This window comes from Psittacula echo (assembly GCF_963264785.1).
Source record: "Psittacula echo genome assembly, chromosome: 3".
In the NCBI taxonomy this organism is placed as follows: domain Eukaryota; kingdom Metazoa; phylum Chordata; class Aves; order Psittaciformes; family Psittacidae; genus Psittacula; species Psittacula echo.
Window position 1 is genome coordinate 72,736,380 of NC_137736.1, and position 26,897 is coordinate 72,763,276.

General features: G+C 40.0%; 1 protein-coding gene across 5 annotated transcripts in view; it reads right to left on the minus strand.

Annotated features, from left to right (window-relative positions):
* The window catches only part of FARP1 (FERM, ARH/RhoGEF and pleckstrin domain protein 1), a gene marked incomplete at both ends in the record, with an annotated part of 174,364 nt that extends 148,259 nt beyond the window's left edge, over positions 1-26,105 (minus strand). For all 5 annotated transcript variants that reach the window (XM_080613338.1, XM_080613337.1, XM_080613336.1 and 2 more), the window contains one exon: positions 25,935-26,105. In XM_080613338.1, coding sequence (XP_080469464.1) covers positions 25,935-26,105 — 171 coding nt within the window. The remainder of the gene's footprint in view (positions 1-25,934) is intronic.
* Between the last annotated feature and the right edge of the window lie 792 nt (positions 26,106-26,897).

Here is a 26,897-nt window from a genome sequence, read left to right on the forward strand (position 1 = left end):
GACACCTCACACTAAACCATGCCACTCAAGGCTCTGTCCAACCTGGCCTTGAACACCACCACCGATGGAGCATTCACAACTTCCCTGGGCAACCCATGCCAGTGCCTCACCACCCTCTCAGTAAAGAATTTCTTCCTTAGATCCAATCTAAACTTCCCCTGTTTCAGTTTGAACCCATTACCCCTTGTCCTGTCACTACAGTCCCTAATGAAGAGTCCATCCCCAGCATCCTTGTAGGCCCCCTTCAGATACTGGAAGGCTGCTATGAGGTCTCCATGCAGCCTTCTCTTCTCCAGGCTGAACAGCCCCAACTTTCTCAGCCTCTCTTCATATGGGAGGTGCTCCAGTCCCCTGATCATCCTCGTGGCCCTCCTCTGGACTTGTTCCAACAGTTCCATGTCCTTTTTATGTTGAGGACACCAGAACTGCACACAATACTCCAAGTGAGGTCTCATGAGAGCAGAGTAGAGGGGCAGGATCACCTCCTTCGACCTGCTGGTCACACTCCTTTTGATGCAGCCCAGGATACGGTTGGTTTTTTGGGCTGCGAGCTCACACTGAAGCCAGCTCATGTTAAGTTTCTCATCGACCAACACCCCCAAGTCCTTCTCTGCAGGGCTGCTCTGAATCTCTTCTCTGCCCAACCTGTAGCTGTGCCTGGGATTGCTCCAACTCAGGTGTAGGACCTTGCACTTGTCATGGTTATACTTCATAAGGTTGGCATCAGCCCACCTCACAAGCGTGTCAAGGTCCCTCTGGATGGCATCCCTTCCCTCCGGCGTATCAACCGAACCACACAGCTTGGTGTCATCGGCAAACTTGCTGAGGGCGCACTCAATCCCACTGTCCATGTCACCGACAAAGATGTTGAACAAGACCGGTCGCAGCACCGATCCCTGAGGGACACCACTCGTTACTGGTCTCCAGCCAGACACTGAGCCATTGATCATAACTTTGCATGCGGCCATCCAGCCAGTTCTTTATCCACCGTGTGGTCCATCTATCAGCTTGATGTCTCTCCAATTTAGACATAAGGATGTCATGTGGAACAGTGTCGAACGCAATAACTTTCCTTTAATAACTTTTTTCATTTTGCTTTCCTTTTTTTTTTTTTTTTTTTTACTAGTTGGCAATCTAAATTTTATAATCTCTTTTGCTGAAGGCTAAGAAGCTATTTTGCCTAGGCACTGGCTATATTGGCTGACAAGTTCCTGTATCTAATGTGGCAGAAAGAAAACCAAAACAAATACAACCAAAAATATCTAATTAGAATATTCTTATTGGTTTGTACCACATAGCATAAAGATTACTTTGTATTTTAAAGTATTAAGAGCCCTTTCTGATGACAAGCTGTGAGATCTCCAATTCAGATTGCATTTTTAAAGCAAATCTCATACAAAGTGATATTCTGGCCTTTGGGCACCATAGTAAGTTCATCTAATTAATAGGCTAAATTGATTTTTCTTCTTAAAAGGATGCTTGTTTTCATTGATTTGGAAGAAAAAAAGTGACATTGCTGATAGCATTAGTAGGGTGAAATTTTAGCTTGGAAAAGAAACACAACATGGTGGTGTACTAGAAAAAGCAGAGCTTTTTTATTGCTGTGTTGAATGCTTTTATACTCAGTACATCTGTTAAACATTTTTCATCAGTTAGAAGCTTTTCTAAATCACAGTGGTTGGAGTAAAAAAGAACAACTCCAACAACAATGCAAGGATTCAGAACTGCTCCACTCACGTGTTGTTTCCTAGACAGGTGCACTGCACTGAAACGTTCACATAATAGTCACCAAAAAAAGATCAGAAAAGCCCTTTCCGCCTTGATATTTAGCTTCCTGATTAGAAACAAAATTAGACTTAGCTAATAAGAAGTAGGCCATTTAGCCTTTAATTGGTGTGCAAACAATTGATGTCTTTTATAGGGAGCTGCCTAGGGTCATTCCTCAGTTTCAGGAGCACTTATTTTTTCCCGGTCTGTTTTCCCTTCCCAAAGTATATGGATTAGCTAGAAGACTGTAAGAATACAGAAGCATTCATAAATACTGATTTCACAGATATCTATTAGAAAATATCTGTATTACTTCTTACACTTACAGAATTGTATCTATATTTGAAGTCTACTGTGGAAGCCTTCCCGTGTCCCAAACCCATCATGTATTTTGTTAAGTTGGAAGAAAACCAAAACTGACTGCTCTAAGTAACGTAATTCTGCTCTGTGCATGTTTTATATTGTACTCCATTTTCAGACATTGGTTTAGTATGCCCTGCATATACTCTCTCATGCATAAAAAGGGAAGATAAGAGCCCAGTGGCATTTCTGCAGAGACCAGAAGAATCAAAAAGAACCTCAGGAATTACAGAGAACATATTCATTTAAACTCTGCATACTCTCCAAGAAGTCACTTTACTAAATGTGACACCAGAAAAAGAAGATGGCTACAGGACCACTTAAGGCAGTGTCTAACTTTACAGAACTTGCTGTTCAACTTTTAGCCAGGAGTGATGCTGCAGCTGTGCAAGGGACAGAGGGAAGGAAGGAGTAGAGACAAAGTAAGGAGCTCCTTACTTGTAAGCATCCCACTGAATGAGCAGGGCATGCCAGGGTCACATTTGCCATTCAATACTTCTGATCTCCTGGGGAATGGGACTGAAGCTTGTGGACAGACAACATGCTGATAAAGCCCCATTTCCATCCCCGAATGAGCTTTCTCCATCCCTTCTGCCCTACAGCAGCCTCCGCTCTGGTTTTATTACACGTACTCTAACTAATCAAGCTCTCTTGATTATGGCCCTCCTTGTACATGAGACAATGCCAGGGAAATACAAAGAACAAATCCTCTATGCTCTTTTGCATCACACAGTTTTCAAGGCTGGTGTCAGCAGTAGCTGCACTACACCCATAGTAAGCCATCAGGAGCCCTGAGGGATGCCAGCCAAGGATTTTGCCTCTTAATTCCACACCTTCCATAGAAGAAATGGCCATATCCTGGCAGCTAACTTCTGCACCCGCGCTCTCCACCAAAGGAGGGGACTAAGTCTCAGGCAGGGCACTAAGTCTAAGGCAGGGCAGGGTACTGTCCTTCATGGAGAGAAAATGCAGAGAGGCCCAAAATCAGTACAACTGAGAATCATCACTGGGGTTTGGCTGCTCCCAGAAGCACAAACAGATCAAACCTCTAACCAAATTATTTCTCTGACATATGTATTTCTCTCCACTGCTACAATATAGACATATTCACTACAGAAATAACTGTTATTCTTAATAGAAGTTTTTTCTAACGTACTTTCTCTGTTTATATGCTGTGGCGTAAGAAAGCGTCACCACCATTACGAAATCACTCCTGTGGAAATTATTTAATTCAAGAAAGAAAGGCACAGCAGTAGGTGAATGAGTAACAAAAATACTGATTGCATTCAAATACAGCAATTCGCAGAAGGAAAACCAGAGCACACTACAATGTTGTATAAATCAAATATATGTCAGACGTTTTCCATGAGATTACAGAAAGTCTGATGGGTATTCTCAAAATCATTTGTACCATTTATCAACATGTATCTTGTACACACATTGCAGGAAAAAAGTCATCCTGGTGTTTCCATATCAAAACAAATATATAGTTTCCTTTCTCCTTACCACTTAAGAGAATAAAACTACATGAGTTTTCCTCTTTGTTGTATATTGACTCAGGATAGAAGAGAATATTCTGATTGAGACTGATCTGGAAAACACACTTCAACAGAAATGCTGCCCCTCAGACACAAGGGATTACAACAATATTCCTTGTACATATATTAGTCACTAGATAAAAAGAATTTGTAAAATCAATATAGCAAAGAAGAAATCAACAGAACACTCTCTACAACAGATATTTTCTAATCCTCTAGCCATGCACCCTCTTACTACTAAAAATGCTGAACTATCTGCACGTATTCAAATTCACTGCCTGCATATTTCTTTGCAAACAAACTATGCAGTTATTTACTAACACTTCAGAAACTTTTGATTTCCAGGCATGCTGTCATCTTGAAAAAGGCAGGGTTTGTTTAGAGACTGGTACTAAAAATAATGCATCCTAACCAGTGAATTCCCAGTACAAGTCTTCAAGAGGGAAGCAAGCCTAGTTTCAATGCAACCCCTTGGGGGGGGGGGGGGGGGGGGAAGAGCCTGCTGTCACTATCATCCTAAATCCCATCTTGTCCAAAAATCAGAAACTGCTCAGTGTTCGGAAGCATATCACCCATATCCTACCAAAAGCAGCCTCTCAACAGGTACTTGTAACAGAGAGAGGCAGAGATTTTGTGAGTCACAACTACCCAGTCCATGTAGTTGCTGTTTAGTTACAAGAATGACTTAAGTATTACAGCTAAGACTAGCATCATGGCGGCATGCCTAACTGAGGCTTAATATAATCCTGAAGAATTTGCCAGCAGAGTTTTAGTTGCCTTTACAATCTTCCAAGCTTGTCACTTTCTCCAGTTATTGCTATGAAATTTTCTCAAACTGCACAGACACAAATCAAAGCTTGAGATAAAAAATTTACACTTCTCTTTAACTTTCAATCTTAGTGCAACAGAGGAGATAAAATGCAGCTTCTGTCTGTAATTAAGTAAGCTTCCTCTTATAAGGAGCAACCCAGTTTGAAGAAGATAGATTGGGTAAAGTGCTTAATATCCAACAGAAGCAAACTTAAAGCTTTTTACTTTCTTTGTTCCATGTAAAATGCAGCTCAGGACTAAGCCCATTTCTTCCTTGAGCCAAGAATTTTGAATATTCATTGCAGAAGACACACATAAAAAGCACAACCCTGCTAAGTATGAATTTGCAGCTTAGTAACAGCCTTTGCAAGTTATCTATAAAGTCTCCACTCTCCTTCAAAAGAGGTTGCCTCAGATGCTGTCTGGATATTTTGCGACTTCTTATTGTTGGTGAAATGGGATCCACAGGATAAAAGAGCAACAAGTTACTAGATTTTCATCTTCAGTGAATTTTTAAAATAAGTCAGATCTAAAAATTGTGTATAGTATGCTTTAAGATACTTTCGTTACATTTCGATACATTCGTTACATATATTGTATAACTGTATTCCTTCATCCTGGTCATGCCTGAAATCGTGGACAGAAATGAGAGAAATTCAAGCTGGAGTTTTCAACCATACAATGCTGTATTTCCCAACTGCATTTAGTGAGTTTTCCCATCCTGCAGTTGCATTCTGCTGGCTTTTCACATCCAGTGGATAATAAAAGATGTAACCACAACCACCTGGTTACATATTCAAATTAATTCAATCCAGATATAAATAGCCTCAATGTAAAAACATGAATTCGTGAACTGCTGAGAATACAGTATCTTAGTTCACTGCTGGGATTAATTTCTTTTCAACAGACTGGTTGTCTGGAGAATACCCATAATGCAGTAAATGAAAACATGTGTGTTACTGCCAGCAGTGAGAATTCATGAAATTGTAACTGATGGATAAACAAAAACCAGAACTGTGGTGGGAAACCAATGGTTTGGCACTCACTGGAACAAGAAGGATAAAGCTAAAGATTCCCATTCATGGCTCTCACTTAGAAATGAAATAAACTTTGACTCGTATGGAGATTTATCAGCAAGGTATTTCCAGATAGCAGAATCAGAAGATTCAGATTTTTGTGCAGCTGAAAAAAATGGACAGTGAATAAACTATAAGGAAAACACTTGTCTGTCCCTTTAATATAAAGAAAAAGTATATCGCAGTGCTCAGAACATAAATACTTTGGGGCACTTTTGAAAACGACAGAAGCAGTCCAATTTTACATTACCATGTTCTACAGATACCTCAGAAGAATTACATTTGAAATTTTTTAATACTTTCAGTAGTAAATTATTCAGGTAGAGGGATACAGGATGCTTTCTAAACACTTTGAATAACTTCTCTGACAGAAGCTGACAACAGCTGCTTATAGTATCAAGTTATACAGATAATTTGCCTTGGCTCTGCAGTTTGGGTACCTTTCCCTTATAAGGCACTTAAGTATGATCTCCATTTCATGAGTTTGTGCATGCATATTTTTGACTGTCACAGTGCACCTGCCATTCAAGAATTTAGGTCTGTAAAAGACAGCAGGCACCAAAGTGAAACAGAAGAATGTGACTATAGACAGAGAATGCAAAATCGCACAATAGCTGCTGATGCCAGCTACAGTTCTGCTTGCATTCAGAATAGCAACTATTGCCTGCTTTAGTAGTTCAAGGTTAATGTGACAAAAATAATCAATGAAGTTAGTATCCCAGCATTTACTAAAACAGTTATTCAGAGAGTTTGCAACAGAACTCTTGGGCCTGAGCTACTCTGGAGTCTTAGAAGAGAATTTCTGCAATGAAGGGGCACTTAAATCCCTATATAGCACTATGTTCTTGCTGTCTGGGGAAAAAAGAAAAGAAGAGAGAACAAAAAGGCACATTAAACAGAGTGGATCTGATTAAATGTTATGATTAATCAGAGACAGTTTATTGAATAAAAGCTTCCCAAATAAATGGCACATGAGATAAACCCAAGCTTAGTATGACTCTCGGGAACAAAGTCACAACAAAGCCTAAATATCTATTTATTAGATGGTTTTGCAGCTTATGAAGCCTCATCCCACAGGATTACATTAGATAGCCTTAACTGTTAGAAATGAATGTAAATCCTTAATCTTTGAAAAAGAACTGTGCCTAAGTATCTGTAATGTCTCATATTAGAGAAAATGGTCATTTTATGATTACTGCACTCAGTTCTGAGAAATCACTTTCTTCTTCCATAGCTGTTGTGCGAAAGGCTTGTGTCACCCCTCAAATCATATCCCTTAATCTCTGTTCTTTTGCAAAGGATGAATGGAAGGAGAAATAGAGCAATTATCTCTCCTCTGCACCGGTTACAAACCTATACCTGACTGTAGCCACTGTGTCTAACACCACAAGTTAGTATATTCCAGGTGTTGTATGATATGTATTATTAACTAAAAAAATCAAATAATTTCCAATGCTAACCCGTTTATGTTAGAATACATTTTGTAAAACTTTTCATTTGTAATAGCAGGAACACTGAAAGCTGTGCTAGTTGAATCATCAACCTTCCTTCCAAGCGGTTTACAAATGCAAAACCTAACATTAATTTCTCCAATGACTAACATCAAGTCTTGTAACAAAACCACCGCTCAAAAGTAAAAAACAAAAGACACCTTTAAGACACGTAAGCCTATAGTTCTGTTTTGTTTCAAAACATGTGCATGGCATCCAGTCCACTGGCTCATGTGTCAAAGGTTTCACTACAAGGGTGGTGAGGCACTGGCACAGGTTGCCCAGGGAAGCTGTGGATGCCCCTTCCCTGGCAGTGTTCAAGGCCAGGTTGAACGTGGCTTTGAGCAACCTGGTCTAGTGGAAGGTGTCCCTGCCTGTGGCAGGGGGCTGAAACTGAATGATCTATAAGGTCCCTTCCAATCCAAACCAGATTACCTAACTGTATGAGAGAAATTAGACATTTTAATAATCTTCAGTTTTATTTTGCCTATTAACTCCACTCTAGAAATGCAACCCACAGAGCTACATGTGTTGCAGAAGTCTACAGCAGAGCCACCACCCTCTCAAAAATAAGGAACACTTTTAGCTCCTGTACCCAGTGATGAATGCTTCTTCAGGTTTGAGTGTTCCTTCACTCCTATGCAGAAATGAACAAAACAGACTAAGGCCAGGATTTTTCTCTCTGCTCTTGAACTTTTCCCATGTGGGTAGCTAGAGGCTGAGATAAACTGGCAACATTCCTGCTCTGCTTCAAGTAGCTGCCCTGTTGTGAGAAAGAGCCACTGCACAAAAGAGACGGAACCGGGATTCCAGCTTAATTTTCTTTTTCAGCTGGAGACATTAGAAGTCTAACAACACACAGTCAAAAACAGGAGAGAGACATTTAAGTGCTCTCAGTGCTTGGACCAAAAGTACCAACAAGCAACTAAAGATTCCCATTTTCCTCCAAATAAAACTAGAGGTTTGTGGGGTTTTTTTTTATTATCCTCTCTCCTTATATCCAGTTCTTCAAAGTATGACTAATTCTTTAAAATGCTCCCCTTACAGTATATTACACACAGATTTCTCAGTAACAAAATCACTGATCAAATTTTGTAACCAAATATGTACTGGTTTTCTTGAAGTAAAACCAAAAATAGCTTTTTAAATTAGATTTTTACAAAGTTGAATATTCAATCAATATCCTACTGAACCGGGGACTTTTATGATGCATTACCTGTTTCTGAGAGCACTGAATCCTTGTGTTTTGAATATCCCCCCTGCTACTGCAGATGTTTTCTGACAGCTGGGGTTTCAACCCTTACATTTATGTTAACATAAGATTAGCACTGTTACGTATTCCTGCTTCCCTCTTCTCTCTTTCACACATACACAGCTTTGAAGCCTCAAGCACTTGTGAGTCTAAAAACAAGGGCTGAAATTCCTTCAACTTGCTAAGAGAAACCTGAGCTGTATTCATTCCCTCTTCTCTGAACAACTGAAAAAGCACAATAAATTCCCAACCGTCCTCTCAACCTTTGCCCATGGAGCTCTAATAGTAGCTGGAGCATGTCTGCAAGCTGCAAAACAAATCTGCAAGCAAAGACTACACAGTATGCTTGACAAAGAGTCAAAGTTACTCTCAACATCTCAATTAGTAGTTACATCTACATTAGACACAAAGTATTCCCATACTTTTAATTAATTCCAGCGTGACTGTGATTACTGCTAATGGAAGTTAAGGAAAAACTCTGTATGGTTCTGCTATTTTTGAGGCAGCTTGGTTATTTGCATCAAATGATGCCAGATAATCTTCAATCTTGTGAATTGGACAAACAGTGACTAAGTGCTAAAACCAGCACCTGTTGTTAACAACCTGTAATCTTAAACCAGAGCCATCACCACTTCCTTCATTAGCAGTCAAAAGTTTGTTTGTTTTTTTAACACATTTGATTTACTGTGAATTTCCACAAAAGTATCAGAGCTTACTTTAATTTTGCCAGTTTGGGAGGGGACAGTAAACTGATACCAGCATTTAAGTTTTTTTCCCAACTCTGCCCAAGAGGTAAATCAAAACAAAATTAGGGGAAGGCAATTCAGAGCAATACTTCCTGCCTTCTGAAAGGTCAGACCAGATGACATGAATATTTAGTCATCTTCATAAATGCATCACCTGGGTCTTGGACATGGAGACTTAGTATGACTATGTACTCAAAGACCTACGCTACCTGAATGTGTATTTGCAATGGTTGGACCTCTGTGACATGTTTGTTTCAAATACCTTGTGAGTACACAAAACTCCATCATCAAAAATCCATACAGGTCTCTGCACCTATTGCTACTATAATCTTTACCTCCAGTAGTTGTGAAAAAGCTGTCAATGGAGCAGCCACACACGGTTGATTGGGACAGTTCACACAAGGAAGCAGGTAGGGAAGAAGAGCCTGTAAATTAATGACCCGAGGCTTGGTTTGTTTCACATACTTGCACCTCAGCACATTTAGTCATCCACCCCCCAAATATGTATCTATTTCTGTGCTAATTGGTTGTGGCTTAAGGCTGTTTTCACCTTCTTGCTTTTCGGAAATAGATGATCAACTGGATAGTATCTCAAGTTGTTTCAAAACTTGGCATAATGAAATGGTGAGCCCTGTTCTAGTGCTCTCTCTTTTCTCAACTTGCCAATTATAACATGAATTCCTTTCTTTTCAACTATCTTTCTTGGTAACCCACAATGACATCTTGACTTGAACTGTACTCATTAGGACAAGAAAGGACAGCCAATCTCCAGACTCCAGATTCTGTAGAACTGCCACATCACTATTTTAATCAGTGAGTCTCTGCTTGCTGTTCCAAGCAGGACAAATACTGGTGTAGTTACTTTACCTGTTTGCAACCTTTAAGTAAGCAGATTCTTAACCTACCTCAAACTGTGGAGGCTCTGTGATGGTAATTACTTATATTAAAGTCAGCCCTTCACCACTTTCCAGTTGGTGGCCTGGGCAGACTCGAAATGCATGCTCTCTGCCTCATTTTTTTGGTTAACGGCCCACCTAGTTAAAATACTGCAAGAGTCTGTGCCTTCCCTCTTCCCCAGCTAGCTCAGCAGGCGCCCTGCCAACTCCTCCTTCTCAGTTGTGAGGGAGAACATGAACATCCTGCTGCAGCAGCCAGCTGGCTACCTTCTCCTGTCAAGGACTTAATATACTTCCATAAAGTATTCAGCTGTTGCTGGATGAGAGACAGAGTCCTCTATATTTCCTTCTTCAAACAGCCCTTCTCCCTGACTAGCAGAGACTGAATGGATGAAAGAACCATATGCAAAGGAACAGGAATGAGGGTGCAAACACAGCCTTCATTCTTTGGACAATCAAGAAGTCACCTGATTCATCTCAACCTTCAAGCTACACATTTTCTCTCCAGGACAAAAGCTCACCAACCAAAGTTCATGCAAGCTTGAAAAACCTTCAAGCTACTTACAAGTTTTATTGACTTCTCATCATATTTAGCTCAAGCTTGGGTCAATAAAAGCTTTCTTGTACCAAGGATGAAACCGTTTCCACTCTCTTAAAAAAAATGCAAGAAAATCAAACACTTCCAATTTTGTTTTAAACATTAACATTCCCTTTCAATGTCTCCATCTCAAACACTGCATCACTGAAAAACTGAAAATGAAAGCACAGAATAGTAGGACTAGTTTTGCCAATTCTTACCTTACTTTCTCCATGGATTACAAAACGCAGTCAGGACGGGAACTTCTCTTGCCACAGGAGCAGGAGGCCTACCTTGCTGGCAATTAGGAATTACCTTGTTGGTCCTTTCAGCCAAATGCTGGAAAACTTTGCCCAATTGCTCCTGCCTCACTCCCCTGCCCTTCTGGAGAAGACAGTACTACAAGCGACATACTACACCCTTCTCCTTCTCAAAGGTCAGCGATCCCAGAGCAACCAATACTCGGCATCCTATGGCAGCTCTTCCCTGGGCAGCTTGCAAAAGGCTGCAATAGGAGCAGGAGCCCAGGAAATGAGAAGCTGAGTTCTGGAACGCACAAAAGGGGTCAGGAGAGCCACAGTGCTCCTGTTGTGGTGTGAAGATGGGGCAGCAGAGAGAGGCAATGAATGTGCAGATGTGAAGCCAAGTTGATGAACTTCAAGCAGCTAGGGCAGGCAGTTAGTTCCTGGAGGGCATTGAAATCCTCCAATCTTTCTACATTCCAAGAACTCAAGATGTTGAACTGCCTCTCAGACAAGAAGGTTCAAAAAATCAAACCAACCCTGAGTAATACTTTTATCACTTGCATTTTCAGAAGCTTGGCTTGCTTTTTAAACTGCTGCCACTTGCAATGTTTAAAAGCATGGAACTGGCATAAACTGATTTGCACCCTCTTAGGCTACCACTTAGGTTTCATTTCAATAGTCAAGCACCCATTGTTTTGGGATAACTGCAATGGCCTGTACTGATTTGGTAATTTAGGTATTTTTATTGAAGGTATTTTCTTCACTCCAATATATTTTAGGCCATTGTAATTTGCTTCAATATATTATTTAAAATACCATTCTCCTGACATCTACATTGATACTGAATATAATAAATTAACAGATTAGCCCCTTTCTGCCATTACAGAACACGGAGAGAAAAGAACAGGCAGTTGGCTGCACATACAACTTTACATCTGTACACACCACTGTGCCTTAGCAGTATCTTAGCTATGGGTTTTAGTTCAAATTAATCATATTAATGTAACAGAATTGCAATTTGCAGTAATTTTTAAGAGCCACATCATTAGCTCTCTGCTATGTGTAAACATCTGATTGGAGGCAATTAAACAGAGGAGTGAGTGAGAGATTCTGCTTCCAATTCCAACACTGACTGCACTGTGCAGTCACTGCTAGTTTCCAGTACTCTTCCTTTATGTGGCTATGTCATGCTGTGATGTTTAAAACATGAATGCACCAGACCACCAGCACTGCAAGTACAGCCAAGGGGGAAAAAAATTAATTCAGTAAAATTACAGAAACAATTCTTTCCCTGTTCTCTTAATGAGCTTTCTTGCATTTGCAGCTTTAGATGTCCCTTTTCCTACCTGTTCTGTCCTTTTCCCATCACTCTCTTGCCTGCATTTCATCTGTCACCAAAGTAGATTTGCCCTCCCCTAAACAGACCCATCTTCTTCACCCACCACCCTACTAGTCAGTCAATAACTAAAGAGATTATTTTTCACTTTATTATTACACCAAATCATTATTATTACACCCAATCGTTATTATTACACCCAATAATAATAACTGGCCCATTTTTGTGATGTGGTTTAAACAGAATAGCTCAAATCTTACAAAGCAGAGATTAGGGAAACAGTTGATGTACCTCAAACATTATCTTAGAGAAAGTAAACGAAGGAGCTTCTTCACATAAGCAGCAGCAAACTCCTTGAACTTTCTGCCATAGAAGACTGTGGAGGTAGGAGGCTTGAAAAGGACTTTGGATGCCAGGGAATAACAAGAGAAAGACAGAGGAGCAAGCTCATGTGCCAGGGTGGGAGAAAAAATGTTAAGCCAGAAGGACTGCTAGTCTTACTCAGTAAGGCATTTATGTTCCCATGAAATGATTTTTTCAGACAGGGTAAGGGTATGCAGAAACAACACAGGAAGAAAATGAAGCTAACAAGCTTACTATCTGGTATGCTAGGAGAGTTGCCACATCTTCAGCTGTACCCCAGGACTATCCTTAGAGTTACAACTAAAAAAGGATGAGGGAGCAACTCCAACCCCAACGATTAGAAACACATGTACTGATTTGACGGTCAGGACAAGTCATCACTCAAAGCTAGAATTACCTCAGAAAGATCTCCTTGGAACAGCCTAAATCACAGCCAGAAACCCAGCTAACAGCTAAGGATTGTGGAAAATCATGGACCTAGTGCTGCAGCTCACTCTCTGGTCCTCTTAGCTACCAGTAAAGGAATGCAAAAGAAACCTGCTCCTGGACTAAAGCCTGAAAGCAAAGGCAAAAGCATTCCCCTTTACAGAGAGGGCTCCACTTGTTGCTACAGTGCTCTTCCGGGCCAGAATACTGTGTACAATTGTGACAGATGAAGAACAGGAAAAAATAGCTTATATGCTGAGATAACAGGGCTATATATACATACCCAAGCACTTCATGTCGTAGTGCAGAGGCTTTCATCCCATGGCAACAAGCACCTAGGAATCTGTGGACCATTTCTACAAGTCCATTGACTGCATTGCCTTCTATATGAATGACCTTTCCAAAGGAATTTGCACCAACACAAGACAGCCTTACAGGGCCTTCACATGCGCCCAGATGAAAACAGCAGTAACTTGTAACACATCTTCAGCTGGGAAATATCAGTGTGAGAATCCGATCTCTAAGAAGGACAAATGAATTACCTACAAGGTGTGCTAAGATGTCTGCAGGGGAGGAAGACAAGTTCGTTATCTTCAGGAATAATTGTAATTCACAATCAGATTAGCCAGTATCTCCTGTTAAATGAGCATTACCTGTTAAAACATCATGCTAATCTGAAATACAAAAAAATCAAACGTTAACACCTAAGCTATCAACTGATTCAGAACTATTAGTTTGTGTTCATTATTTTAGTTATTTAATCCTTTCATGATATTTTACTGTCAGGTGACCAAGTTCCATTTTCAAGTAATTATTTCCCAGGCAATGGCTAGTGAATTAATTCTGAGAGTGCTGAAGGAATTAACTTTCAGTTTAACTCTCAGTAAAATATTACCAAAGAGGCTGAGGACTTGAGTTCTGGTGGCTTTTTCTTCCCCCACAGCACCCTAAATAGAAGCAGCTCAAAGAGGAAAAGCACCTCACCAAATCCAAAATACATACACCCAATTTACTTCACAGCTATACCTATATGGGAAATCAGTCATTTCAGTGCAACTAGCAAAAACAGTGTTAACTGACCCCTCAACAATTTGTTCCTTCAGCTCAAGAAAATGCTGAACCATTTCCTCAGTAACCTTTTTTCACTTCACCTGGTTAAGCTGTGTGTATGTGATCCCTGTAATGAAATGTAAGCATTATAGATCTGAAATGCTCTGCAGAGATGTGACCTTTCCTCTGAAAGGCATATATCTGTTCAAAGTTACTTTTCCCATGGAATAGATACAAGAAGAAATGGCAAGGGCCAGACTCAGCTTATGATAGTGAAACAAAGATTATCTGCTCCTAATTCTGCTTCTCTACAACAGTAATCCAGTTTGACTTCACAGAAAAAAAATCTGAAAACTTGGCTCTTCCACAGCTGGTGTGAATCCAAAAGGTTTTCAAGGGGATGGGAGGTGGTGGTGTGTCTGTTCGGGCAGCTGCAGTTAAGAAAATCTCCCCTGTTCCCAAAGCCTGCTCTCCTACAGCTTTGTATTTCTACCTTGCTTTTTCTGAGATTGCCAAAGTCATGGAGCTGAACATGTTGTGACACCATCACCCATTTGAAGCATCTGCTTTCTGCTTGAATCTTATTTTTAGAATCTTCCACAGCTTTTCAAAGCAGACAGACCCAAAGTTAGACTTTGACATGAAGTAAAAAAATTAAAGAAGAAAATCTGAAGGGTTTGATGTTCTCTAGAATATAAACAAGCTCATGACATGTGTCTCATTTATAAAATTACTACTGCCTTGTTTCTTTTATAAACCCACAGATATGGCTGCAAATGCCCATTTGCCACACAGAAACATAAAGCTTTCTACCTTAGAGTTGCCAGTTGCAGGATTAAATGTGACAGATTTTCAACTGGTAACTTTGAACTTCAAATAAAGCTCTAGAAGAACAAAGATGTTAAAACATAGCAGCCCTGAAATATTACAGTTACTGTTTCTTACGAACTTTGAGCAATCTGGTCACTGCTGACCTTACCTTGAGAGAAGAGTTGGTCCAAACTACCTCCAGAGATCCCTTTCAGTTCAAGTGCTTCTGAGAAAAGTGTTTTCTTTTGCCAGTTGCTAGTGCTTGACCCTAAGTGCAAAGGGATTTCTGAACTCTGGAATATTTAACAGTATAAAATATCAAGCCACATTTATTTATGGTTACAGCATAAATGCGTGTGAATCCAACACCAGAAACTACTTGATACAGTCCTTTTATAATTCCTGTAATGCAACTTTTTATGTAAGGTTTGGCAAAGTATTCTCTTTCACATCAGTTTACATGTATTAACTTCATTAATTCTGAAAAATCCCTTTTATTTGAATTCTGTTCACCAAAACTGTGGTATCCGAAATTAATTTCAATAAGTAGCGCTCTCAGAGGAGACCTCTGGATCCCCATCACTGCATAATGTAACCCAGTTTATTTCCAGTAACTCCAGTCAACGTAAGACAATGCACAGTAGTTGAGGATCTGGCTTATTGCAGAATCATAGAATTGTTTGGGTTGGAAGGGATCTTAAAAGACCATCTGGTTCCAACCCCCCTGCCATGAGCAGGGACACCTTCCGCTAGACCAGGTGGCTTGAAGCCCCATCCATCCTGGTCTTGAACACCGCCAGAGATGGAGCAGCCACAGCTTCTCTGGGCAACCTGTGCCAGTGCCTCACTACCCTCAAAGTACAGATTTTTTTCCTAATCTCTAAACCTAAATCTCCTCTCTGACAGTTTAAAGCCATTACCCCTTGTCCTGCCACCACATGCCCCTCTCAAAAGTCCTCTCCCGGTCTTTTGTAGCCCCCTTTAATTACTGAAAGGTTGTTATAAGGTCTCCCCAGAGCCTTCTCCAGCTCAACTCTCTCAGCCTGTCTCCATAGCAGAGGTGCTCCAGCCCTCTGAGCATCTTTGTGGCCCTCCTCTGGACTCACTCCAACTCAACTTGGACTCACTCCAAGAGGTCCATTTCCCTCTTGCATTTTGGGGGCCCCAGGGCTGAACGCAGCCCTGCAGGTGGAGTCGCATGAGAGCACAGCAGAGGGGCAGAATCACCTCTCTCAACCTGCTGGTCACGCTCCTTTTGATGCAGTCCAGGACACAGCTGGCGTTCTGTGCCACAAGGGCACACTGCTCAGAATGGGAAAGTGTTCCCCTAAATTACAGTCACTCTAGATCCAGTATCAACTGCCCTGATCAAATGTGCTCCTTGTAAAAGACCAGAAAGAGAGCTCTGTAACGAAGTATTATGAAGAGCTATACATCTTGTCCATACAGAGAATACAAAGACAGATGTTTTCCAAGAAAGTTCAAAACTGAGAAGTTAGATGGGGGTGAGATGGCATAAGAGAATAAAATTGAGCATCTGCACCAGGTAATGAAGCAATGAACTGTGAATTAGGAGCAAAAAATGTCCCCCTTCATGCATGAAGAACTAGCCTCTGAATAATAAGCAACATCTACACAGAAATACTGTCCACTATCTACTAAATGGAGATTATTACAAATAAATTCAGCAAGAAACTTATTAAGACATTATGTCATGAGAACAGGACCAGAATTATAATAGCAAGGCAAACTGAAGAAAGAAAAAAGAAGAAAGGACTCCAGGTTCAATCAGAAAACCAGGTGAGAAGGTAACAAAGAAAGAAATGAGGAGAAGAACTCACTGCTGCTGTGAGATGCATGAATATTTGCATCTGCAAACAGGACATCAGAAAGCAAATTGGCAAAGAGTCATAACTCACTGTTTGCTATTATGTGGCAGCGTTATGTTTGTGCAATTTCTATCACTCACAGACTCTTTTTTGGGGATGGGGATAAGAAAAGGAGACACTGTAATCTCCTTCTGTTGTTGCTGTTTGTATTCACTGCATTATCTGGTGCTTGATGTATGCCTCATGTATCACCTTTTATTCAAGAATTGACATATTTATCCAAGAATGATTTTAACACACCAGTGGTAGTCAAATATGTACAATGGCTTTGAGAGATGTTTTCAGCCATGCATTTTATATAATTTATGCATTGGCATACAAAAGGCAACCTTTAATTGTGTGTGCGGATTTTAATCACAGCCTTGTCTAGGCACCTCGTCAGAGCAGTAAACACAAGATTACAGGAAAGCAGCCTACTCCTAAGTCATTCTGAAGGCTTTTAAACTTGGGAACTGGTGGAGCCCCTTTAGTACCAAGATTAGACAAGGACATACTGCTTTAATCACTTTACCCTAGTTGTTGGTTTTTTAGTTTATTTTAAGCTGGTCAAATTTCACTTCAAAACCACAAATTATCTTTGGTAAAATTTGGATAGATCATCCCACTTGCAAAAGTTTGGGTATGGATGCGGATTCCACTATGCCACTGCAGAAAGTGTCTCTAGTTCCGCAGTGCAGATGCAGCCTTTAATGGTGATGAGTGTTTTTTCCCCATAGAGTGGAAGTTTTAATACAAAGACCTGAAGAAGGCGATCATCATCAGAATGAAGCTGGTTGAAGGCTTAAGGAGATACACCCAGAACTCCTGCAGTGCTACTGTTTGTTTGGAGAATACTGAGGAATTGAATCAGGAGTTTCAAAGGACAGGCACAGAGGACAAGGAGGATAAGGAATATAAGGTGGCATGTTCTAGTGTCAAGCAAGAAAGGAACGAGAGGTAACAACAAGAAAAAACATGGAAGTGCTAAAATATGAATCAATCTAAAGTCATATTCGCAAACATTTTAAGGGTTGGAGGTGTTCCTAACATTTCTCTCTCCCACCTCTGTGGCTGTATATTTCCACATCAGCTTTATCCAAGTCTGAACCACTGCTAACATGACCTCTGACAAACACAGAATGACAAACATCCCAAGCCAAAAGTCAAAGCAAGGTTGGATGCAGAGAAAGGAATCGGTAATAGGCAAATTAACCTGGAGAGAAGCATTTCAACAGGTTGTGTTATCACCAGGCAGAAAACGTTAATACATGACCATATTCAACTCAGAATGAACTGAAAGAGAAATAAATGGACAATTTATAACATTTTACTATCCTTTTATCCTGTAGTGCTTAAGTCTTCCTTTACACAGATAGCTTTCCATTCTGTTCAAAATAATGGAGGAAAGCAACTGCAAGGGGATTGCTCAATAAAGGTTCTTTCATTTTTCCAACAGGGGAGAGAACAAATTACAGAGAGATATGCTTTTACTTGCAATTTATGTTCCTGAAATTCACAGTGCTCTGAATGGCCATTCATCACACTGTGTGACATAGTCACATAGCAGTAGTGCTTTACATACAAGCTCGTTTTCCGTTGTTTGCCTAGCCTTCTAAAGGCCTGAAGTCTTACATTGAGATTGTGCTCTTGGCAAAGTATAACACTTATGCCGTGTTTCTTTAGCTATGGACAACACATAAGCAATTCATGAGAAAGAAGAAGGCAGCTATTTTCTCCAAGAAGCTTATCCTGCTCTTTTTTTACATCTCTCCAGAGCATATGGCCAGAAGCAAAGACAACTTGTTTTCATGCAGACCTTAAGGAAAGTAACTTAAGCTTGACCACCCTGTGCTGACAAAGAATGGGCTTAAGTAAATCACGGCATGCATGTGCACCACTGCAGCACAGCATCAACATACTCCACAGCACGCTTTATTCTGCAACTTCTCTGATACAACTTGGACAGAGAAAAGCAGCACTACAGCAGGTATAATTCACTCAGCCCAGCACATCTAAGCTAGACAGCACTGCCAGCCAACTACGGAGTGCAGGGAAGACTCATGTATCACTTTGGCATGGTTAGAAACTAAGAGGAAACAACGGAATTTCTGTGGAACAAGTTAGGTGCCTGGATGATAAATGAAGTCTAAGCAATTGCCCTACACTCCCTTTAGAGGAATATACAAGCAACTCCAGAGAGCAATTAATCTCATCCTAAAATACGTGTTTGAGACAGGCATGACAAACAGCCTGTTGAAGGCACCATGTTTTCACCCTAACTGTGAAGGAAAGAGTGATTATCTGAGGCTTTGACATCAAGTTTTAAAATCTGTAAAGCCAGAAGGGATGAACCCCAGTCTCAGGACAAAGGAAAGAAGCACACAGCAGACAGTCCAGCTCCCCTCCTTCCTCTGACCAGAGGCAGAACATCCCTCCCATTGACCCTGAAACAGGAAATGCAGTCCTAGCAGAATCAGCCTCCACTTCTGCCACTAGCTACCCACTCACCCATACATGTACACTTTGAAGAGGAGAGATGGCAAACACCTCCCACCGTTCCATGGGCAACTGCTATCTCCAAACAGGGTGGCCAAGAGGAACACTCCATGGCTGGGGATGGATCCCATGCTCCCCCCCCAGAGCATCAATCCAGCCTCAGTAGTACTGTGCAAGCCAACTTAAAAACACAGACATGGTTAGAATTAACAGCATGCTTTCACTGACCCCTTCAGCTAGGGCACCAGTGCTCAGAAACACTCACACAGTGCCTCTTCATCTATGGCTGCTCTTCCCTGCCCCAGCTCTATCCTCTGCTTTGTACCAGCTTACCCACTGGTGCATGACTTGGTGAGTCAGCTGAACCATGAGAGGTGAAAAGGCATTTTTTGAGAAGCCTTCCCTGATTACAAGTTAGGCTAATTCATTCAAAGAAATTACACCCATTTCCCAGTTACTTCCAAATACATCAATCCAGTCTGAAAATGGGCTGGATCTGTTGGCGCTTAAAATTATATTCCCCACTTATTCTGTTCAGCCTGCAGAATATTGTAACAAAGAAATCAGCAGCTCAAGCAGTCTGCTGCCTCAGGTTACAGAAGTTTGCTTGCGGATTATTCTCTCCCCCATTTTGAAAAGCACATAGATTATTAACACAAGTCACTAAAATTCCCTGTCTTTCAACAAGGACATTCTAATCATTTGTCAACAGAAATCACAGTTTACTGGCTATCTACAAGTAATCTTCTGCTGAGAAAAATGCAACTGATGTGTTTCAGAATTACAGGGTAAAAAAACGCTTTTCTTCTTGTAATTTCAGGAGATCTAGCAGGGTTGCTGTGACAATAATGAATATTTAAATGCCTGATATTCATTGGAAATAGTCTGACAGTGACAGCCAAATAATTTCAAGCACAAGAAGAAAAGAAAGTCTCAAACTGATGAATAACAGACATTTGACCTCCTGTTCACTTCCTAAGCTGGAAAAAAATGCAATTCATATTGAAGTTGAAGCTGGCTAAGAAGGCATAAACCCCTGTTTCATGCTTCTGCATTGCCTGTCTAATGCTCTTATAAAATTGTTTTATTCACTGGTTATAATTGCATATTGAGGAGAAGGGTAAATACCTAGGACAAAGCAATTACCGTAACCCATAAATGTTACAGAAAATAATTTAAACATTTATAAAACCTTGGCTGAAATGTCAAATTTAACAGAGTAACACAATGCTTGTGCAAATTTATAACAAAGCACGTGTGATCTTTTTCATTAAGTATCAAAACTTCTTAATATTAAACTTTTCCTGGCACTCTTACAACGGCCTAAAGTCGGTGGGGAGTACACTTAATAGAAGGCATCTTCCCCACAAAGAGAGTATGAGTCATCATTATATGGCTGCACACACAAACAAAACCAGCCAAACAAAAAAACCCATCCAGAATGTTAGCCTTGAGGAACTGCGCCCCATCAGGATTATGAAGTACTCTCCGAAAATCTGGGGTTTAAGGCATGGAAATTCACTGCCAAAGTACTACACCTGAAATCCCGTGGAAGATAAAATGCTGTAGACCAAGACCATTTGGTCTTTTTTCTCAGATAACCTAAAGAGAAGGAAGCCTTTCTCTTCTGAGAGAAAAGCAAATTGAAATGAAATGTTTACAACTGATGTTTACTAAGGATTATACCCTCACCCTGCTTTCTATTAGGAGACTCCTGTTGCTTAAGAAACCTGGTGTTAATCCCTCAAAGTGGGTGACATTTTCCAACCCTGCATATTTCACAAAGCTTGAACACATTCAGAAGGAAAGAAAGTTGACATAAGACACAAAACAGATGTTTAATGAACTTGAGTAATCCGACAGGCAAGTTTTGGTCTTTCCAGAAGACTGCCACAAAAAGGAAGCAACTATTTTCTTACAGACACAATAAAGAGGACTTCGGTTTGGTTTTAATTAAAAAGACCAGATGCTAACTAGAAGAAGAATCCTTACCTCCCGTGATTTACTTTGATCTCACCTTTGAAGCTAAAGAGAAAGAAACAACTCTGACTTTCTATTTAGTATCAGCAGTATCATTCCAGTCACATCAGTGTCATACACCAAAGAGTAGAATATGATCAGTGACAAGCAACATGTCAGTCAGGATTAAACCTGGTCTGAGTCACCAAATCATTCTACAGCAGTCTAACATGAGAATCAGTCACGTCTTCAGCATTACCTAGAAAGAAACAACACTGAATCTTTCTGCTTAGAAGTTTCAAAGCAGATTATTTCTAGCACTGAAATAACTATAAAAGTAAATATAACATAAATGGCCTAATCACTAAACATTAAACGGTTTTCTTTCCCAGAATGATCTGCAGTACATGCAACCATCGGTTATTTTTACTGTTTCTTAAAAGCTGTTTTTCACTTAAACTATAGCTTGAATCTACAGAGGAGACTGTACTAGAACAAACATAAGAAAATCCCTAAGTTTTACTATGATTATATGGAATTGATCCACAGAAACACAGGCAGAAATAAAGCCAGAGCAAAATCAAGCAGAACTGTACATCTCCACCCTCTCTTGTATAGTACACAACTTCTATTTGGCCATGTTGGGTTTTGCAAGTCTTACAGTAGAGGTGTCAACCTTTCAAAATACCCAAGATCTATCTATATGATTATCATTATGAGTACAAGGGTGAAAAAAAAAAAAAAAGAATGTTCTTTCTCCTTCACATTAATCATTTTAGCTAAAGCTGGTGCCTTCCTACCTACCAGAATGGACTGTATTTGCTCATTCTAGGGCATAGTCATAACTCAGCCAAACACCAGCTAAAACAGACTGCTGTATTTTGGACGTCTGCAGTCTTCAGTCAGCATATCTAACTAATTTTTCAGTAAATACAGCCAAACTGGAAATTAGAAACAAAAAAGCAAGAGACAAAAATCTCTTCCACACTTGCACGCAACGCCTCCACAAAGCTAATGCATCACCAATGACCGCAAGTGTTGAATGATCATGAACCTCCAACTCATGGCCTTATTTTCAGGCACTAATCACCTACAACTGCAGCTGAAGCCAGCTCTTGTCTGAGAGCTCACAAGAAGACTCAAACTAAAGGTACAGTCATAAAAAGTTGAATAACTTAAAAGGGGGAAGCATATTTTTCACAATCTATCTCCTCATAGCAGAATAGACAAAAATGTGCTCAAAAAGATATTTGATGAATTTTATTAACTTTCCTTTTATGTTAAAGGCAGGAAATGCCAACTGAAAGTAATACAATCTTTTTTTTTGCAAGCAGCAGTACCTACCTTCCCCCCACCTCCCCAGGCGTCTGTATTTGCTTGAAAAGAATCATGCAACCAGCAAACTGGACATGTGTAAAAGACCTAGGATCATCTATTCAAGCTTTCACTGGCTTTTTGGAATATAGGAATGTTTGGAAATTCCACAATGAAACATTGTTTGTTAACAGCAAGCAGCATGTAAGATTTTGCATATGTACCCTTCCTTTTACAATACTGCATTTGCAAAAGTTGATGAATAGGCCTGCATTGTGTTTCCCGTTTTTCAAGTCTCCTATACAAACTCTCTCCATACACTTTATGGATTCCTTTCCTGGCAAAAAAAATACCATCTACAGGCCCACATGAAGCCATGTGGATCTTCTTCTCTTTAGGCTTATGAGAAGGTAATACAATGAGCCAAACACTGTGCAATTATATAGCATCAAAACACTAACACAAATAGAAATCAATTTTCCTTTTGAAGGACAAATGACACCAGAGCTACTTCACTTTTAAACAGCCCAAAGAGCAGCAGCACTGGGGAGGCGGGAGGGAGCAAAAGTAGGTCATGTTTTTCTCCTGTTTTGTTATATACAGACCAGACACAGAAATCCAGAGGATTTTGCTCTAATAAAAACTATTCATCTGCATATGATGGAAGAGGAAAAAAAAGGAAAAAAGCAAAACCCAACACACAAAACCCAAGAAACAAAAAACCTAACACACATCCCCCACAATCAAAACCACAACCCTCACAAAACAAAACAGAACAAACCTAAAAAAACACCACATAGATAAGATCTTAACCCAGTTTTAACTAAGGGAGACCCAGATGCTGGTCAACCTGTAACAGAAGAAATTGTAGGAGTACCAAGGAAGGAGGACTAGACAGATGGTCAGTCCCAACTCCTTCACTGCTTCCCCCATACTCAGGAAGAAGTCATACCTCTATCTGTTTTTATCTATTCTCAGACTTCATGAACAAATTATAAACTGGCATAACTTAAACTTCACACTGTCCTATAAGACACCATACAAACAGCAATAAAACCACTCAAAGTTTGGCCCATTTGCTAACGGAGAAAAGATCATCCAGTAAAATTCCTGTAACTCTAGGAAACACAAACCCTGCTCAGTTTATACTTCTATCTACTTCTATCTCAGTTTATACTTCTATCAGTTTATACTTCTATTTGGGAGGCTGTTTTCATAACCATGGCACCTCAAGTCTTGAAAAGAGTAGTTTAGACCTTCAATCGCACAAAAAGCCTTTAACTCTCCCCAGGGAAGCAAGCTCACAGATGTGCTTAGGCATGTATGTTTAACATCCTCTGCCCACAGCCACACATGCTGCTCCCAAAATATTTTGTTGAAATGGTGTCATTTTCTTTTTCTGTGTATATTGCATTCATCTGGCTAAAACGAGCAAGCTTACATATGGGAACATGAGTTTTCCAACATGAATAAACATCTCAATTTTGATGTATTAAAAGTTTTTCAGTTTTGTGAGATGGGACTATAAAAAAAAAACAACCAAACAACCTTTTAGAGCAGACTGAGAATTATGTGTATTGCTCCATTTGAATATGCACACCTTAAAGACAAAAGGTTTTAGGAAGCTACACTAAGAGATTTATAATCTAAGCATCCTGCAAGTTTCACCACAACTTCTGACTTTTAAACCAACTAGGTCTTCCTTGAATAGAGGTAGTTATGAAATAAAAGCCTCAGAAAATAATCATATCTCAGTGATGTGAAGAGAGAGTTATTTAAACCCAAGTCTTCCAGGTGTTCCTGAAGTTGGAAAACAAAAAAGTAATGTTGATCTCTTCTAACACCAAAGAGCAAAATAATACTGTTTTCTCAAACTCCCAGATGCAAAGCTGTAGTTATACAGATGCACTGCTTCCGCACATTACTTATGCTTGCTTCTAAACAATTTAATGATAGGCACCTGATCTCAAAGTGGTTCCTACTAAGTGTTTGTTAAATAGAATTATTAACTCTTATAAATTGTATGTCATTTCCAAAGTACGGTGAAGTAGCAGCTGTGCAGAGGAAAAAAGCTTGTATCTGGGATAATAAGGATATTTGTACCATATAAGATAAGCAGCACAACTTTCATTAGCATTTGATAATTTCAACTAGAACTACACTTTTGAGCAGAGATGATTACCTAAAGACTGCTAATTTTAGTCTGTTTGCTATGGATATTTGATATTCTGAAGGGCATAAAAGCATAATAAGTTGCTACATACATTAGCATTTAACTTGATGACAGTTCAGTGCACACATACCTGCCTGTCCAGAGAACTTTCTATTACAACAAAATCTGAGATGGAACACACAACTGTAATTGTGTCACAAACAGCAGCAGAGAGCAGTCCAAAAAGTATGTGCATGTACATAGACAAAACAGACAAACAAAACCTTATAAATAGGTAAATTTGTTTTCTTTTTTTAAATGAGGATTTTCCTAATCAGAATTCTTTCATCTCTAATATAGGAATAACATTTCCAGTGATGACCAGTGATGACATAAGATCACTATATGTGTAAGATCGATGTACCTCACTGGTAGCCCTCCATTTCACAGAAGGGAAAACTTACTCAAAGAAGGCATGGGAGTTACCATAGCTACCTAAAATTCAAGTTACAAAGGATGAAATTTGAACTCAGGTTTCCAGTTTCCTATTCCCTGAACCCTGAGGACTTTGAAAAATACACATTCCAGTACATTTTCATAACAGCAGCAATGTTCAGCAACCTTACATGTTAATTACTTAAGCATGGCATGTTAAAATCATCAGTGGTTACTAACAGCCAGATAGCGTAAAACAGAATCGGTCTTTGTATGAAAATTAACCTAAACTGAGGTGTCCCTGCCCATAGCAGTGGGGTTGGAACTAGATGATCTTAAGGTCCTTTCCAACCCTAACGTTTCTATGATTCTATGATTTTGATCACACGCACAAAAGCAGTAGTAACTCTGTTTCCTTGGCAAGTACAAACCTAAATTAAATTCAGAGTGGTATAGAAAAACTTTAGATGAGATTGCTTTGATTCTTCGCTGGCACTCAATGTGTGTGAGAGCACTTGGTACCTGTGAGAGTGACACAAATTAGTGAAGTTTCAAGTTTGATATCAAGTTACTGGCCTAACGACTTGCCACAGGAAAAGAAAAAATTCTGTACAGATCTGTGGTTTACTGGATCAAGAGCAAACAGCATTCAGGAAATACATCAACTGGTCAGAAAGCAGAGGAATCCACTGATGTAATACTGGAATTAAAACAAAACACCAAGAAACTGCACCTCTTCTGAAGCTGTTCAAACAAACAGAATAAATAACTGCAATTTACAGTTCACTCTTTAATGTTATCCTATTGCACCATCATCAATTTAACGCTGATATAACAGCCATTTTCTCCACAACATGAATTCAACAGCCAAGGGATTGCAGTTGAAATAAGACGTGAACTGGTTTGAAAACATGTGCTTTTAGAAACGCCTGAATAATCTTTAGCCACCCCAACCTCCACATCCTTACCGGAATGTCAAAAGTTTCTTGTGTGTCATCCAGCATCTGAATTTTGATAGAGACGAGTTTTCCTGGAGGTGTCATAGGTGGTTTCTGTCCATGCTCCAAGGTACTGATCCCAGCATTTTCCTGAGCTCCTAACCGGGATCCTGCTGTTGGCCTCTGCTCTGTTTCACCCATGTTTAGAGAAACACGTTTCTTATATCTGATAAAAGAGTAAGGGCAAAGAAGACCATATAAATAAGAGGCTTTGCGCATAAGCATTATGGCATATATACTTACAGCTAATAAACCATATGACCATTAAATGAAGTAATAACCATTGTGATTTTATTCTTTTCAATGTCTCATATGAAGGCAAGAAAACCAAGCAGGCTCTGTACTTAAGAAAAAAATAAAACACACAAGCTCATCACTTGCTGGTGGTAAGGCTGACAGACTGGGTATAGTACCGCAACATGGGAAAATGCTCCTTTTCTCTTGGAAAAGGAAACAAGACCTCACTGGAAACAGAGCATAACAGAACCTAGGTTTCAATGAATTATGCTAATTGTTATGTATTTATGAATGAGGAAGGAGAGAAAAGCAGTTGGCACAACTCATCGCTTGCTGGCCATCATTCACTCCTGGCTATGATCAGCATTTTTTCCATTAGTCCTCCCAGCCTTCTCCAGCCCTTTGCAGCTGCCACCTTGCCTAAGGGTCTGCAATGCATGAAAGCAAAAGGAATACAAGATGACCCCAATAACATGGCGCAAATATTTTGTGTATTCTGGGGACCAGTGTTACTCTAGAACCCAGAGCCCAGCTTGATCCCACTGACAGACCAAGGACTGTGAGGATGTCCTACTGGGAAAATTAGCCAGAGCAGTAATACAGATTGGGAAAGGCACGGGAAATCCTATTTCCCACAGAGCCATGTAAGTGGGAGGATAACACCAAGGAACACACCTTCCTCGCTGTGCTAAGGAA